The sequence below is a fragment of the Hyla sarda genome, chromosome 7 (genome assembly GCF_029499605.1).
Source record: "Hyla sarda isolate aHylSar1 chromosome 7, aHylSar1.hap1, whole genome shotgun sequence".
In the NCBI taxonomy this organism is placed as follows: Eukaryota; Metazoa; Chordata; class Amphibia; order Anura; family Hylidae; genus Hyla; species Hyla sarda.
In genome coordinates this window covers 187,259,233-187,277,468 of record NC_079195.1, presented here as the reverse complement: position 1 = coordinate 187,277,468, position 18,236 = coordinate 187,259,233, and the positions used below count along the sequence as shown (strand labels likewise).

Genomic DNA, 18,236 nt, shown 5'->3' with positions numbered 1-18,236 from the left:
CAACCGAGGAGCCGTCACCTCACGGCGCTCATATATATAGGAGCCGCAGCACGGACTGCCCAGGGCAGCTGCTTACGCACTGAGCTCGCCTAGCGCCGCCGCACACAGTTGCCTAGGAGACCGCTCAGCAGCAGGGAACTCGTTCCTACAGCAACCGAGTCCTTTCAGCCGCTCCTCCCCTCCGCCTACCTTGGCATGACGTCACGGCCACCGTGAAGCGCTTGGCGCCTGCGTACTTTCCCTAGGTGGGCGTGACTACAGTGTGCGCTTGGAAGCATCAGCCGGAGGGATATAGAAGACGCACCGACCGGAAGTGCTGTTTAGATAGCTGTTTCCGGAGGGGAAAGCGTTCAGTGGGACTCTCCGGGGGGTTGGTTGTCAGGGGGACAGGGGGGGTTTGCAGGCCCGGTGCCCCGACCTCACAGGTGGTGGTGGGGGGCCCGGAAAAGATGGCTGACTCACGACCGCCTCGATATTGAGCCTGTCTGGATTGACCGAAGCAGAGAGCCCCGGTGGAGGATGAGCGTGCCGTGTGCGCAGTATCTCCGGTGAGGGGCAGAGCCCGGGGCAGTGTCATGTAGTGGGGCAGGAGGAAGGCTTCCTGTGTGCTGCCCACATCCTGGGCATTGTGTGCTGGGCATTCCATGTGCTCTGGAGGTGGGCACCACCTGGTCTAGTCCGTGTGTGTACGTGGGCATGTCATGGACACAGGGTATGTGGGCACCCTCTGGTATATTGCCCCTCTCCTCCTATGTTGGCATCCTGGTATAGTGGAGATGGTTATCTCCTGTTATGGTGTGTGGTCACCCATGTGGCATCTCCTGTTATGGAGTGTAATGACCTCCTGGTATAGTGAAGATGGGCACCTCCTGGTATAGGGTTTGTGGGCACCTTATGTTACGGTGTGTGGTCTCCTCCTCCTCCTATAGAGTAGGCAGGACACCACCTTTTAGTGCCCTGATAACCCTATGTCAGTGGTCTTCAACCTGCAAACCTCCAGATGTTACAAAACTACAATTCCCAGCATGCCCGGACAGCCGTTGGCTGTCCGGGCATGCTGGGAGTTGTAGTTTTGCAACATCTGGAGCTCCACAGCTTGAAGACCACTGCCCTATGTGGTGGTGAACACTGGCGACGCCTGAAATAAGCAGGATGCGTTGGTCATCTATTAATATAACTTGTGTGTTTGATCCCCTCAATGTGCCTCATGTGGGGGTGTATACTGTACATTTCTTATAATACATAATATGGTATATACTGTCCTTCTCCCCTCAATGTGCCTCATGTGGTGTTGTATACTGTACATTTCTTATAATACATAATATAGTATATACTGTCCTTCTCCCCTCAATGTGCCTCATGTGGTGGTGTATACTGTACATTTCTTATAATACATAATATGGTATATACTGTCCTTCTCCCCTCAATGTGCCTCATGTGGTGTTGTATACTGTACATTTCTTATAATACATAATATAGTATATACTGTCCTCCCCTCAATCTGCCTCATGTGGTGTTGTATACTGTACATTTCTTATAATACATAATATGGTATATACTGTCCTTCTCCCCTCATGTGGTGGTGTATACTGTACATTTCTTATAATACATAATATGGTATATACTGTCCTTCTCCCCTCAATGTGCCTCATGTGGTGTTGTATACTGTACATTTCTTATAATACATAATATAGTATATACTGTCCTCCCCTCAATGTGCCTCATGTGGTGTTGTATACTGTACATTTCTTATAATACATAATATAGTATATGCTGTCCTTCTCCCCTCATGTGGTGGTGTATACTGTACATTTCTTATAATACATAATTTGGTATATACTGTCCTTCTCCCCTCAATGTGCCTCATGTGGTGGTGTATACTGTACATTTCTTATAATACATAATTTGGTATATACTGTCCTTCTCCCCTCAATGTGCCTCATGTGGTGGTGTATACTGTACATTTCTTATAATACATAATTTGGTATATACTGTCCTTCTCCCCTCACTGCATGTGCCAGGTTATGTATAGCAGTCATTTCATGTGATCATCTGTCCTCAGAAATGTGGTGTATATACTGATGACCATGTGTTTATATTTACCGGTTACCTCCTGTGATCCATGCTGTATGAGGGCAGTGTTTACTGATCAACACTAGAGATGAGCGAACTTACAGTAAATTCGATTCGTCACAAACTTCTCGGCTCGGCAGTTGATGGCTTATCCTGCATAAATTAGTTCAGCCTTCAGGTGCTCCGGTGGGCTGGAAAAGGTGGATACATTCCTAGGAAAGAGTCTCCTAGGACTGTATCCACCTTTTCCAGCCCATCGGAGCACCTGAAAGCTGAACTAATTTATGCAGGAAAAGTCATCAACTGCCGAGCCGAGAAGTTTGTGATGAATCGAATTAACTGTAAGTTCGCTCATCTCTAATCAACACATTATTTATTCTGCTACGATCTGTGCTACCCACTGGATGTGGGCTATATATTGATGACTGATATTCTGTATGCTGGTTACCTCCTGTTCTCCATGCTGTATGTGGCAACATATATTGATCACCCATAATATGTATACCTGTAACCGCCTATGATCTGTGCTCCACACTGTAAGTGGTGTATATACTGATCACCCATATTATGTATGCTGGTTACCTCCTATGATCTTTGCTCCACACACACTATGTGACAAAATATATTGATCACCCATGTTCTTTATACCTGTAACCTCCTATGATCTGTTCTCCAAGCTGTGTTTATCAGTGGATGTACTGATCACCCCATGTATGTTGGTTCCATCCTGTCATCTGTGCTCCAGGCTGTATTTGGCAGTGTATACAGGTCCACCCATGTGACATGTTTTGGGCATCTCTTGGTTTAGTGTCTGCCTGTCTCTACCTTAACGGCAGTTCTACTTTCTGGTGCTTTGTTGTTACTCCCATTTTATTGTCAAACTAATCAATTTTATTGAGGTTGCAAATGGAACATCAGATCAGTACATACAAAACGTATCGGGATGCAACCCGAAGCAAGTACAGGTCATATTATAGAATTAAGAACGATATAAGTAAGAACAATTGTGGGTCTGGAGACTATATCGAGAACCTAATCAGCAGGGTATCGACAAGTAGTAGTAATACATGAACTCGGTGTGGCAGCGTAACTAGGATAGTGATAGGGAATAGCGTATAGCAGGACAGTAAGAGGACGACTGCCAGGGCGACCACACTGTGTTATAGTTGTCAACGAGGTCCGCCCTCATAGCATTAAAGGGGTACTCCGGTGAAAACCTTTTTTCTTTTAAATCAACTGGTGTCAGAAAGTTAAACATATTTCTAAATTACTTCTATTAAAAAATCTTAATCCTTCCAGAACTTATTAGCTGCTGAATGCTACAGAGGAAATTCCTTTCTTTTTGGAACACTGATGACATCGCGAGCACAGTGCTCTCTGCTGACATCTCTGTCCATTTTAGCAACCATGCATAGCAGATGTATGCTAAGGGAAGCATGGTGGCTCAGTGGTTAGCACTGCTGCCTTGCAGTGCTGGGGACGTGGGTTCAAATCCCACTAAGGACAACAATAAATAAAGCGTTATTATTATTATTATTATTATAATAACGTCAGCAGAGAGAACTGTGCATTCCGAAAATAATTTCCTCTGTAGGACTCTGCATAGAACTTCAGGCAAATCTGTATCCTGATCACTGTAGTCTCAAGCTGTATATCCTTCCTTCAGAGCATCATCAGAGTTATGCATCAAAGGGTCATCAGAAAATGACCTATTTTTTAGGGCTGGCCGGTGTACCGGTTCATACCGAATACCGACATTTTTGTGCTGCACAATATTTTAACCAATACCGCAATACCGGTTTGGCCCCTCCCCCTGAATGAATGAATTAGCCCAGCGCTGTGCTGTCCCCACACCGGGGAACTAATCATATGTTGCCCGCGAGCACTGCCACCCAATTAATTATCAGCCTAGCGCTGTCCCCATCCTCCTGTTTGTTGCGGCCGCCGGCGCTGACACTCTATACCAGTGGTCTTCAACCTGCGGACCTCCAGATGTTGCAAAACTACAACTCTCAGCAGGCATGCTGGGAGTTGTAGTTTTGCAACATCTGGAGGTTGGCAGGTTGAAGACCACTGCTCTGTACTGTGTGGTATCCCTATGCCCGGGTTGCAAGAAATAAACAAAATAAACTTTATCTTACCTCCCGTTGGTCCGATACCGGCCTCATCTGCTTCCTAGGGAATGGAACGTCGGACAGCAATGGGCTGAGCCCACTGTCATGTAAGAAGCCGTCCAGAGCTCCTTACATGACAGTGGGCTCAGCCTATCAGCGGCTGAGGCGGAACATCGCTGCAGCCGGTGATAGGCTGACGGCTGTCCAATGTTCCCGTCCCCAGCGTAAGGCCAACTTCGGAACATGCCGTTAGTTTATTTTGTTTTCCTTGTGTCAGCGCCGGCGGCTGCAACAAACAGCACTAGTAGGGCAGCGCTAGTGGGTGACATGTGAGTATTTACCCCAATGGGGGCAGCGCTGGGCTAATAATAAAAAATTTTTGGGGGGGTTGGCCGAGGGGAGGAGAAAATACAGTTATATACCGTGGAACCGCTGAAAGTTACAAGAATACCGTGATACACACATTTGGTCATACCGCCCAGCCCTACAATTTTTTTATCAAGATTTTTATTTTTTGTTTTACTGCCTATATTATAATATAATCCTGATAATTCAAGAATTATTCACCTGGTGCTACTTCTACTGGTAACAGGTCACACTTGAGAAAACGTTATGCTGGTTCAGCTACTGCTGCAGACGCTTCTTGGGTGCTCAGACTTAACTGCTTTCTGCAATATCTTTCAGTATGGAAAGCGTGGCACTTGCCGTTTTGTGTAGCAAAATTCTTTTTTTCATAGGAGCCTTAGTGTGTATTCACTCGTACAGTATTCTGTGCAGATTTGAAGCTGTTTTCAATCATTTTGGTTACATTTGAAATCTGTCGCATCAAATCTGTGCAGGATACTGTACGTGTGAATGCACCTTTTATAAGCCGGTTCCTATCTCTTAAAGTGATAGCATATTGCTAGAATATGCGATTACATTGTGGTTGGTGGGGATCTGACCTCGAAGACACCCCCAGATTCTGAGAATATGGGAATATCCCTTTAAAATGTCAAAAGTTTAGATTGCACTGGGTGTCAGTCCTGAGATCCGCTGCGATTGTGAATTATAAACAAGTGAAGTGTGCAGTAGCGTGTGCGTCCTTTCTCAGCTGTTAATGATACCTGATTGTTTCACTGTATTAGGGTACGTTCACACAAGCGGATTTTTTTTTGCGGGTATTCTGCGTATTTGAAAGGGGGCGGGCTCTTCTCGGCTGTCCGCAGCAGATTTTCCGCTGTTGAATTTACGCTGCGGAAAATCTGCCGCAGTCCCTACTGACTTCAATGGGGCTTGCGGCGGATTTTCCCCAGCGTAAATTCCGCTTCGGAAAATCTGCTGCGGATAGGTGAGAAGTGTCCGCCCCCTTTCAAATACGCAGCGGAAAACCCGCAAAAAAATCCGCCCATGTGAACGTACCCTTAGTCTATGGAGGGAAAGAGTCTAATTGGATGGGTGGCTGGCCAATGAGAGAAGAGTGGCGCCGTGTACTTCACCCAGCTATTACTTATGATCACAGAGGGTCTAAGTACTGAGACCCAGTGTGATCTAAAATTTTGACATGTCTGGGAGAAATGTCAAAAGTTTTTACGCCAACGCTTTGTAAGGATATACACATAATCTTAGGATTATTGGGGGAGATTTATTAAAACCTCTGCAGAGGAAAAGTAGCCCAGTTGCCCATAGCAACCAATCAGATCACTTCTTTTAGTTTCAGAGGCCTTTTTAAAAATGAAAGAAGTGATCTGATTGGTTGCTATGAGCACCTGCTCCGCTCTTCCTCTACACAGGATATGGAAATACCCAAGGCCCTTTTCACACTACTGGTATGTTCCTGCATTCTGACTCCTGTACCGACAGCATTCTGATAGCATTAACTGGTCATAAAAAATGAATGAAATAACTGAATACAACGGATGATAACTGATGACCAATTCTGTCCAAGTAACGGACATGTGCCATCCGTTATCACCTGTTATTTGATCCGTCATGCACAGTTATAGTCCGTTATCTTATGTCCGTTATTTTATTTCCATGTTACTTCCTGGTTGTGATGCTGTACTGGGCATGCTCAGTAGCAATAATGGAACATGAAAATAACGGACAGTAACGGATGTCATTTGTAAACATCCATCACCCATAGACTTCAATGTTAAAATTTTTACGTCCATTATTTCACCGTTATTTTTGGCGAGACAAAAATTTGTGCATGCACTGTTATTTGCACCGTCAAAAATTACTGTTGTTAGTCACAACGGGACATACCTGATACTAAAGGATGGTCAAAAAATCCCATTGACATGAATGGGATTCTTTGACGGCTGTTTTATGGACTTTCTGATGGGAGTTCATGACGGAGGTTTTTACAGGAGGATAACGGTAGTGTGAAAGCGGTCTAAACCTTATTTACATTAAAAAAAAACAACAGGAACACTACTCAATATACCTTACCTGTCTGACATGCCAACCTATTGGGAACCCCACCAGCTGATTCCACCTCCCCAGTCGTTCTGCAGCCTCCTTGTCTGGCATAGGAGCCCATCTGTCAATGACAAGTATCCAGTAGACATACGATTATTATCTTGGTAGTGAAGACTCCTTTAACGGGTTGTGAGAGTTATGTAAAAATGTTCCTAGCCCTAATGATTGTGATGATAAAAGAAGTAACTCTTGCACTACCACACTGGTCCTCATTGTCAGCTTTCTATACTTGGCAGCAGAGATGACCTTCCCATATACTTGTGTTTCCAGTCAGTGTGAAAGTCCCAGGATGCTTTGTTTAGTAGTTTTCATAACGGTTCTTGTGGGTTCTCAACATGTGTACAGCCACTCAAAGATCAGAGCAACCAGGACACAGTGCATCTGGCATCTCACTTTTCGGGGCCATTTTTGTTGTTGTCTGTGAATTTTCTTACTATTTGTCATTATGTAAAAGTGAAGTTGACTCTTGGAGTAGTTTGTCTTCTAAAGCAGAGGTCCCCATCCCAGTCCTCACAGCCCACCAGTCCAGTCAAGGATTTGCGTTTTTTTTCCCCTTTTTTTTATTCCAATGAAGTAACTGAAAAATACTGGAATGTTGGGGGGCCTCGAACGGAGATCAGGACCTCTGTTCTAAAGATTTTGGATTTCATTTTGATATCTGGCATACAGTAAAATGTATACAAGTCATTACAGTGAATGTATCACATCTGAGCCTTCTATCACACCTATGTGTCAGGGGTATTCCCTGACCAATATATTCTACTGTATATAGTCATATGTTGTCTACCATTGGCTTCAGGGTAGAAAAGAAAATGCCCCGTAGGCCGAAATGGGGCACAGCATCTGGCATAGTTAGGAATGTAGACTGCTTTTGTTAGCCTATACACATTACATTATGCCACGTGGTACCTGCCATGACCGGGTAACACTAGATATTAGGGAAAGGAACAATTGGGTACTTTATGGTAGATAAGCCACCGCCAGAGTTTTCTTTTGTCTCCTGCGTTTTATTTCTTTACCTATTGTGAACTCTTGGCAGTGCTAAGCATGCATGTTTATAGGAGTGGTTAAAGTGTATGGCCACATTGACCTTCTAGTGAGCAATATCGACATCCCTGTGAACCCTTACATTTGTGTACCTTACTACTGCAGCTTTATTTTAGCATCTGTCACATGCAACTATATTGACTTGCATATCTTACCTTATGACAGTTTACATTCTTTTATGCAAAGTAACCAGCACTAATAGTGAAAACATGGGATCACCCACAGGAAATATACATGAGACGACATCCTGAGCCTGTAACCAGCTGTACAGGGTTATGAGACATGGGGTTGGCTTTACCCATCAGATAGAAGTCCTGCCATCAGGTGTACAGCCGGTTATATGAATTACTGCTCCACACTTAGGCTATGTTCGCACCATGGAGTTTCCGTGTGGAATTCTGCACGGACATTCCGCAGCAGCAGAGTTCCATTGATTTTGCAACACCTGTGGATTTTGACTTCCCCATTGAAGTCAATAGGGAAAATCCTCAAATCCACAGAGGATCTGACCCAATAATTGGCACACTGTGAATGTAAATCTGCACGGCTAGTCAGGAAATCTCATCCACTTCACTGCTACTGTAATTGTTTCCTATTTACTGTGCTGAAAATCCACAATGAATCAGCAATGCATGGGCAGAGGAGTTGGCATTGATTTGTTTTAAGATCGAGTCCACACCATCCATGACAATAACCATTGATGTCCGACCTCCTGGGATGTCCAAGGGACTGCTGATAATTTTTGTATCCCATCCCACTCCAAGGAGTCAGAGCTGAGTCTTGTATCTCCAGCATCAGTCCTGCACCTCTGCTTTCCCAATAGATCCTGCAGGACTTCCCCCTGTCTGCACCAGTCCCAGTGACAACAGGTGGAATCCCCTGGTCGCTGAATGCATGAAGAGCTTGAACTAAGTACCAGTTTTCTGGTTTTTGAGTCCAAATCCATGAGCACTGTCAGGTATACTAATCCTCTATCTGATCGCCAGGGCCCCTTGTGATCTCCGGGACAGGACCCTGGCGTGATGTAGACTGTACCCGCTCCATTCATTCGTATAGGAGAACTGAAAATACCAAAGTACAGCACTTGTGGATTTCCAGCACTCTCATACAAATGAATAGAACACGTGCCGTCTACAGCACGCTCTCTGAGAGCTGGCATCCTGTTCTAGAGATCGGAGGGTTCCTGTTGTCAGACCTTTCTCCCCACCGTCGGGTACTAATTCTTTATCTCGAGGCTAGGGGTAAGATCATTTTTAGCAGACAACCCCTTTAATTGGTTCCAGGATGAGTATTGTATCTTGAATTGGTTCTGAAACCCCCAGAATGTCAACCCAAAACATGTTAAAATGAGGATTAACCGGTTGCCGTCTAAGGACGAGCCAGCTCGTCCTGAGACAGCAAGTAGTGTATGACGCAGGCTCCTGACTCAAGCCCGCGTCATACTGGGCGGCTCCCGGATGATTCTTGTAGCTGAGGACCGGAGTTTATAGCCGATGTGTGGCATGACATATGCGTAAAAAAAATGCGTATTTGGTCACTCTGTATACCCTAAAAAAAAATGATAAAAAGCGATCAAAAAATCCCATCAAAACAAAAACTGTACCGATAAATACTTCAGATCATGGCGCATAAAATTAGCCCTCATACATCCATAGGATCGACCGATTATCGGTTTGGCTGATATTATCGGCCGATAATCACGATTATCGGTATCGCCAACTACCTTGCCGATAATGCATCGCCCCCACCGCACCACGACCCCCCCCCCCCCCCCCCCTCAACGGGAACGGGTAATTATAAAACCGGGGATGGGGGAGGCAATGGGGCCGGGGCGGTGCGGTGGGGGGTGCGACGCGGTGCGGTGGGGGGAGCGTTGCGGTGGCGGTGATAGGACTCAGGATCCCCGGACAGGCAGGGGGAGAGAAGCTGGTTGCGGCGGCCTATGGCACCGCAAAAGCCACTGCAGTGCATTGATTTAAAGCGCCCGCTTTAAATCAATGATCTGCAGCGGTGTCGTGGGGGGATAAATAGCCGATAACTTATACCGGGATATCGGTATAAGTTATCGGCTAACCTCCACCGATTATCGGTATTGGCCATAAAAAAAACTATATTGGTCGATCCCTAATATATAGGGAAAAATAAAGTTATAAGGGTCAGAAGATGACAATTTTACACATACTTATTTTGGTGCATGTAAAAAAAAAAAAACTTAATAAATTAGGTATCCTTGTAACTGTATGGGCCTACAGAATAAAGATATGGTGTCATTTTTACTGAAAAGTGCGCTGCATAGAATCGGAAGCCCCCAAAAGTTACGAAATTGCATTTTTTTTTTTTGCCCCACAATTATTATTATTTTTTTTCTGGTTTCACAGTAAATTTTGTGGTGAAATGATTGATGTCATTATAAAGTACAATTGGTGGCTCAAAAAAAGCCCTTTGGGTCTGTGTGCAAAATTGAAAGCCTTATGATTTTTAGAAGGTGATGAGGAAAAAACGAAAAAGTGCAAAAACAGAAAAACCCTGTGTCCTTAAGGGGTTAAAGAAAAATAAGCAGTTGACTAATAAAAGTTTAAAGCAAGTTCTCACATGTAAGAGTGCTGGAGGCTGTACATCACTTTCTGTGTTATGGGCAACAGGTTCTTCAGGGTCCTGTTCAGCTATTGTACCAGAAAAACAAAATGAGGTCACCCTCACCTGCTTTCCAGATCATCCTGGCACCGGAAAAGAACAGTACATGTAGCACTGCACTGTACTGTAGGTGTATTACTAGACAGCCAATTGGTGTATGCACTTTACTAGTACAGGTGGTTTACCAATGCAGTTCACATTCTGATTGAGTGGATTTTCCAGCCACACATGCCACGGATTGGACTGTCTGTAGCATTATACAGTCATGGCCATAAATGTTGACACCCCTGAAATATTTCTAGAAAATGCTTGCTATACACATGTTTATTCCCTGTGTGTATTGGAACTAAACAAAAAAGGAGGAAAAAAAGCTAATTGGACATAACGTCACACCAAACTCCAAAAATGGTCTGGACAAAATTATTGGCACCCTTAACTTAATATTTGGAAAAAATAACTGAAATCCGTCTCTTCCTATAACCATCAATAAGCTTCTTACACCTCTCAGCCGGAATGTTGAATCACTCTTCCTTTGCAAACTGCTCCAGGTCTCTCTTATTGGAAGGCGTCTTTTCCCAACAGCAATTTTAAGATCTCTCCACAGGTGTTCAATGGGATTTAGATCTGGACTCATTCCTGGCCACTTCAGAACTCTCCAGCACTTTGTTGCCATCCATTTCTGGGGGCTTTTTGATATATGTTTGGGGTCATTGTCCTGCTGGAAGACCCAAGATCTCGGACGCAAACCCAGCTTTCTGACACTGGGCTGTACAGTGCGACCCAAAATCCATTGGTTATCCTCAGATTTCATGATTCCTTGTACAAATTCAAGGCACCCAGTGGCAGAGGCAGCAAAACAACCCAAAACATCATTGAACCTCCACCATATTTTACTGTAGGTACTGTGTTCTTTTCTTTGTAGGCCTCATTCCGTTTTCGGTAAACAGTAGGATGATGTGCTTTACCAAAAAGCTCTATCTTGGTCTCATCTGTCCACAAGACTTTTTCCCAGAAGGATTTTAAACAAATATATGTAAACATAATAAAAATATGTGGTATCGCCACGTGTGGAAATGTCTGAATTATAAAAATATATTGTTAATTAAACCGCACGGTCAATGGCGTACGCGAATAAACAAAATCCCAAAGTCCAAAATAGTGTATTTGGTCACTTTTTATACCATAAAAAAATGCAATCAAAATATCTGATCAAAACAAAAAATGGTGCTGATAAAAACTTCAGTGCAAAATATGAGCCCACATACAACCCTGTACGCGAAAAATAAAAAAAAGTTATAGGGGTCAGAAGATGACCATTTTAAATGTATTAATTTTCTTGCATGATTTCCCCCCCCAGAAGTACGACCAAATTAAACCTATATAAGTAGGGTATCGTTTTAACCATACGGACCCACAGAATAAAGAGAAGGTGTCATTTCTACCGAAATGTACTGTGTAGAAACGGAAGCCCCCAAAATCTACAAAATTGTGTTTTTTCTTCAATTTTGTTATAAAATCATTTTTTTTTTCTGTTTTGTCGAAGATTTTTGGGTAAAATGACTGATGTCATTACAAAGTACCATAGAATTGGTGGCTCAAAAAATAAGCCATCATATGTTTTTTTTTTTTAGGTACAAAATTGAAAGGGTTATGATATTTAAAAGGTAAGGGGGGAAAAAAACTAAAGTGCAAAAACAAATAAATTCTTGGTCCTTAAGGGGTTAAAGCAGTATTTTCCAACCAGCCAAAGGCTGTCCGGGCATGCTGGGAGTTATAGTTTTGCAACAGCTGGAGGCAACCTGGTTGGGAAATACTGCCTAAAAGCATTGGACAACAACCCAACAAAAAGGGGTTGTCCTTGTGAGACAGATTGTCAGCTCCCACATCTGTGGGATGCCTTGGCGTATAACCTGCAACCGGGGTGTTTGGCGCAGCCCCCGGATGTCAATCACATGTCCTGTGGATAGTTGACAATTTCCATTGTGACATAACCCTGTATCTGCCAATGTTTATTATTTCACTACTTTGTTTACATGATATAAATATATATCCTGTATAAATCTGATCGTTTAGGGTCCCCTTACCCCTCACACCTATTTATGTAAAGCTTAGCTGGCTCCTCCTGCTGCGTTCAGGCAGTAAAGTGATCGCTTGGCGTCCTATGCCTCTACTGCACTCATGTTTATCATCTAGTTTTGGGTTTTAAATGATATGTTGGAGAAGAGCCTCCGCCATCCACCGCTCCTCGCAGCCTATTCAGCGCCATCCACCGCTCCTCGCAGCCTATTCAGCGCCATCCACCGCTCCTCGCAGCCTATTCAGCGCCATCCACCGCTCCTCGCAGCCTATTCAGCGCCATCCACCGCTCCTCGCAGCCTATTCAGCGCCATCCACCGCTCCTCGCAGCCTATTCAGCGCCATCCACCGCTCCTCGCAGCCTATTCAGCGCCATCCACCGCTCCTCGCAGCCTATTCAGCGCCATCCACCGCTCCTCGCAGCCTATTCAGCGCCATCCACCGCTCCTCGCAGCCTATTCAGCGCCATCCACCGCTCCTCGCAGCCTATTCAGCGCCATCCACCGCTCCTCGCAGCCTATTCAGCGCCATCCACCGCTCCTCGCAGCCTATTCAGCGCCATCCACCGCTCCTCGCAGCCTATTCAGCGCCATCCACCGCTCCTCGCAGCCTATTCAGCGCCATCCACCGCTCCTCGCAGCCTATTCAGCGCCATCCACCGCTCCTCGCAGCCTATTCAGCGCCATCCACCGCTCCTCGCAGCCTATTCAGCGCCATCCACCGCTCCTCGCAGCCTATTCAGCGCCATCCACCGCTCCTCGCAGCCTATTCAGCGCCATCCACCGCTCCTCGCAGCCTATTCAGCGCCATCCACCGCTCCTCGCAGCCTATTCAGCGCCATCCACCGCTCCTCGCAGCCTATTCAGCGCCATCCACCGCTCCTCGCAGCCTATTCAGCGCCATCCACCGCTCCTCGCAGCCTATTCAGCGCCATCCACCGCTCCTCGCAGCCTATTCAGCGCCATCCACCGCTCCTCGCAGCCTATTCAGCGCCATCCACCGCTCCTCGCAGCCTATTCAGCGCCATCCACCGCTCCTCGCAGCCTATTCAGCGCCATCCACCGCTCCTCGCAGCCTATTCAGCGCCATCCACCGCTCCTCGCAGCCTATTCAGCGCCATCCACCGCTCCTCGCAGCCTATTCAGCGCCATCCACCGCTCCTCGCAGCCTATTCAGCGCCATCCACCGCTCCTCGCAGCCTATTCAGCTGATACCCATGTGTTGAGGTTTTGGAGGGCTTAACAACTGTATCCTGTGATACGCGTCATCTATGGCGCATTGCTTTCAGTCTAACCATAGGATCACATGTGATAGCAGCAGCCAGTAATAGACATCTGTCTCTTTCAGACACCACTAACTTCTGAGTATGAAACTTGCCTAAAGGACCATGAAATCTGAATGACTGGTTTCCCTATGAAAACAACGCTATTGACTTGTATGTGTGTGCTTGTGGCGTAGTAGAGGGTAATGTGCAGTTAATGGTTAACATTGTATGTAATCTTGTTTTACGGTTTAAAACAAACCATGAGAATGTCTGACATCAGACAGGAATGTCCATGTTCTGGATGCCTGGATCCATTAGTAATAAGGCAAGTGCTGAACCACCATCATGGCACATCAAAGTTTCTTGCTGTCACGTCACTACAGCAAATGTTACAAGCTGTTGGGGTATTGCTGCAATGGTGTTGCTGCTTTTAAAAGTGTTGTACTATTTCTAAGGCCTTGTACACACAGAGGGGCATTTACTAAGGGGTTTAGTCATTTTTTTTTTCTGACTATTTTTGGCACAAAATTGTCGCAATTGCGCCTACCCTATTTTTCGTGCGACTTTCTCTAGCAAGAGCTAGAAAGTAAAAAAAAAATTTCCCGCTTGATTTACGCAAGTTTTCAGTTTTTACTTGCAGTGGTCAGGTGTTTATTAACTGAGACAGTCGCAGTTGCGCTATAAACTGTCGCAACGGCCGTAAAAATTGACTAAATATACTCCAGCTCCAACATGGAGCAGGAAAAGCTACTGCCGCCCGGGCTCAGACATACTTTCTCCCCGCTACCCTCACTGCGCTACCGGGACACTACAGTGATTTACATCCCCCCCCCCTCTCACCTGCCAGCGCCACACAACTCCCATCTGTCTGCTGTTGCAAGACTACAAGTCCCAGCATGCCCTTACAGTTAGGACACACTGGGAGTTGTAGTCTTGCAGCAGCGGGAGCTGAGCGGCGCGGGCGGGAGACAAGGGTGGGGGGGATGTATATTAGTGTCCCCATAAGTGAGGGTAGCGGGGAGGCCGTATGAGGAGCCCGGGCGGGAGACAAGGGGGGGGGGGGGGGGGTTAGCGGGGAGGCCGTATGAGGAGCCCGGGCGGCTGCACTGTAATGTCAGCCCGGGCTCCTGCCCTGAGAGCCAAAAGCTTTGGCTGTCAGGACATGCTGGGTGTTGTAGTTTTGCAACAGCTGGAGGGCCACAGTTTGCAGACCACTGGTTTGTGGTCTGTAAACTGTAGTCCTCCAGCTATTGCAAAACTAAACAGCTGAAGGGCACCGGCGAAGACGTTCACTTACCCTTCCGAGGCTCCAGCTGTTAAATGGACACGATCAGGTACAGAAACTTTTTATGTTTTACATCTTGGCAGAAATTAACCTTTCTAATAAACTTCATAAGAAAATGTTATTTCCTTTTTATAGAAATCATAGCTTATAAAGAAAAAACCACTAGAGGTCCCCATACCATCCAAAACATAATCCTGTCCGGCTGCAGAATCATCTTTGTCCAAGCTGAAGCACAGGCAGGGACAAAGTCCTATCTGACTGCACAATGCAAAAAAGGGAGGCAGGGGTTACAGAGCAGCCTGCAGTGATTGGATGAAGAGACCCAGCACTTGGGGCGTAAGCGGAATCATGCGCTGAATGAGGACACCCCCCCCCCCCCCCCCCCTTTAAAGCACAGAATGACAAAGCAAGTGGGCAACAGAAAGTAGAAATGTGAGAGAAATATAGGTGCTAGATACACAAATTATATGTACATGATTAGGTATTGAGTAACTTAATTATTATTTTTTTTTTATGCGATATGACAGGTACGCTTTAAAGGGGTACTCCACCGGAAAACATTTTCCTTTAAATCAACTGGTGCCAAAAAATAAACATAATAAAAATAAACATATTTGGTATCAGTGTGTGTGTAATTGTACAACCTATTAAAATATCACATTATGTATCCCGTACAGTTAATTACGTAAAAAAGACACACAAAAAAACTATTGAAATTTTTATAATATCCCAGAAAAAAAAGTTGAGATTAAAAAGTCAGATCGATACCAAAATGGTACCCATACAAAAAACAGATTATGGTGCCAAAAATTAGCCCTCATACAGCCTCCTGCAAAAAAAATCGCAATATATGGTCTTTGAGGCAGAATCGGGATATATCGTATCGTCATACGTGCATCGTATCGCCAGATTCTTGCCAATTCCCACTCCTAGTTTCCATACAATACAAGGAGTATAAAATGCTCCACTTTTCCATAGAACTATCTATCTAAGAGACAGGGTGTACTGCAGAGTTTGTCTTCTTTAACGTGGTCTAGAACCTCCAACACTGGTGTAAGATTTTGGAAATATATTAACGTTGATATAAAAAGTGTGTGTGTGTATGTATGTGTGTATGTATATATATATATATATATATATATATATATATAATATATAAAATATAATATATAATATATATAATATAATATAATATAAAAAATATTGCTTTTGACCCTATTGACTACAAGGGGGTATTCCGATCTCATAGAGGATGGCATGTTACTAGGATATCTCAAACAACAAGAACACAGGCAGCATTGTTTTTTTTGTTTCTAAATTTTTACATTGGTATAAAGGGAAAAAATAGATAAGTGGCAAAGTAAAAATAAATACATAAATGTATTAAAGGGGTATTCCAGCTTTTTTTTTTTTCTTCGGCCATTGAGACCCTGATGCCAAGTTATACTATGTAATATACTTCTATTACCGCCATACACAGCTTTGTCCTGTCTTCATGCACGGGACCCACACCCAGTAGTGCTGTAGTCCAAGTCTTTTTATTTTACAGTTGTCTCTGACCTTTCCCAGCATTCCATGCTGCCAAAGACAATATTTTGAATGTCACTTGGTCTCCATAGTTTTTCTGCGGTGGGTGCGTGGATAGCCAAGTGGAAGAGATTTACTGAAGTAATGCTATCTGTCCTCCCACTGCAGGATAGTCGTGCCCGCTGGAGACCATGTGACTTATGACCTATTGTGTATGGCCGCATGGAATGCTGGGAAAGTTCAGAGACAACGGCAGAATAAAGACGTGCACTACAGCACATTAAGGTGTGTGGTCCCATGATCATGTGTTTCTCCGGCCGTGGTAAAACTACAATTCCCAGCATGCCTTGCCATCAGCTGCAGAACACGCTGGCGAGGTATTTTCACCACAGCTGTTGATTCTATTTCTCTAAATAGATTAAGTATTTCTCTCCATCTGTTACTGTGTGGTGGTGCGGCTGCTTTGTGCAGTAATCTAAACCGGACTAAAAATGACTCCAGAGCAGCATTTTACAACCAGGGTGCCTCCAGCTGTTGCAAAACTACAACTCCCAGCATTACGGTGTGTGGTCTCCTCCTCCTCCTATAGAGTAGGCAGGACACCACCTTTTAGTGCCCTGATAACCCTATGTCAGTGGTCTTCAACCTGCGGACCTCCAGATGTTGCAAAACTACAATTCCCAGCATGCCCGGACAGCCGTTGGCTGTCCGGGCATGCTGGGAGTTGTAGTTTTGCAACAGCTAGAGGCTCCCTGATCGAGAAACGCTGCTGTAGAAGATGGCTGCAGAACAGTCAGGTTGCAGGGTGTGTCAGGTGAGACATGAGGTGACACACCTTCCTCAGGTGTTTCCCGGAGCTGCTGGTTGTGTTCCCGTCACCTGCTCACCTTGTATTGTGAGCGCTAGCAATGACAGATCACATTTCTGACACCTCCCTGCCTCCGGTGCCGTCACCGCAGTCGCTGCAGATCGGAGAGTTATGCTTGATCTTGATGCAGTCTGAAAACTTGTACGAGAACCCGGGGCTGTGTTAGTGTAGAGCACGGACTGTAATGTTAGGAATAACAGTGATGGTAAACCTTTATCCCCTAGACAGCGGTGGCCAATACAGCATTTCATATTATAGCAGCACCTACCCTTTTCACCATTGTCATTCCTGGAGACAAAATTTACCTTAAAAACTAAAGCCTCAATGTGATCACCTTGCCTGTTTCCGATCAATTTTTTTTGGCTACCTCACAATCGTATTTCGGTATCCCAGACCTACCTGTGCTGATGTAATTCAGCTGCAGGTATGAAATCTATCATTCAGGGCATGAAGAAGAAAAAAGAGAGAGAACAGATACAGGCGCTCCTTGGTGTAGTAGGTTAGTGGAAAAATGGTAGGTAGCAGAAAAGGTAAAAAGATGTCACCTTTTTGGAGTTGAACAAAGATCGCACGACTGCGGCACCACGTCCCGACCGATGGTCAGAGATGATCGGAGAACGAGCTTGTCGACAGACTTCCGCAGGAGAACTAGAAGAAAAGGGGACTTTCTGTGGGTGCTATGCCGTTAAGTTGCGGTGACCAAGCAAACACCACTGGTATGCTTAAAAGACTATCTATTGGTCAAACATACAGACATTGCATTTCGATGAGTGTCCCCTCCTCTTCATCAGGGGATCTGGCGAAGAGGGGAAACTCCTTGAAACGCGTTGTCTGTATGTTTTATAATCAATAAATAGTCTTAAGTATACCAGTGCTGGGAGTCAT

General features: G+C 45.0%; 1 protein-coding gene across 7 annotated transcripts in view; it reads left to right on the top strand.

Moving 5' to 3' along the window:
• The window catches only part of SMG7 (SMG7 nonsense mediated mRNA decay factor), a 76,227-nt gene continuing 57,991 nt past the window's right edge, over positions 1-18,236 (top strand). For 3 of the 7 annotated variants that reach the window (XM_056531873.1, XM_056531872.1, XM_056531868.1), the window contains exon 1: positions 362-548. In XM_056531873.1, coding sequence (XP_056387848.1) covers positions 520-548 — 29 coding nt within the window. In that variant the 5' untranslated portion in view covers positions 362-519. Of the gene's footprint in view, positions 246-360; positions 549-690; positions 713-18,236 lie in introns of those variants that run through there. The other 4 variants (XM_056531871.1, XM_056531867.1, XM_056531874.1 and 1 more) reach the window with 4 other exon arrangements.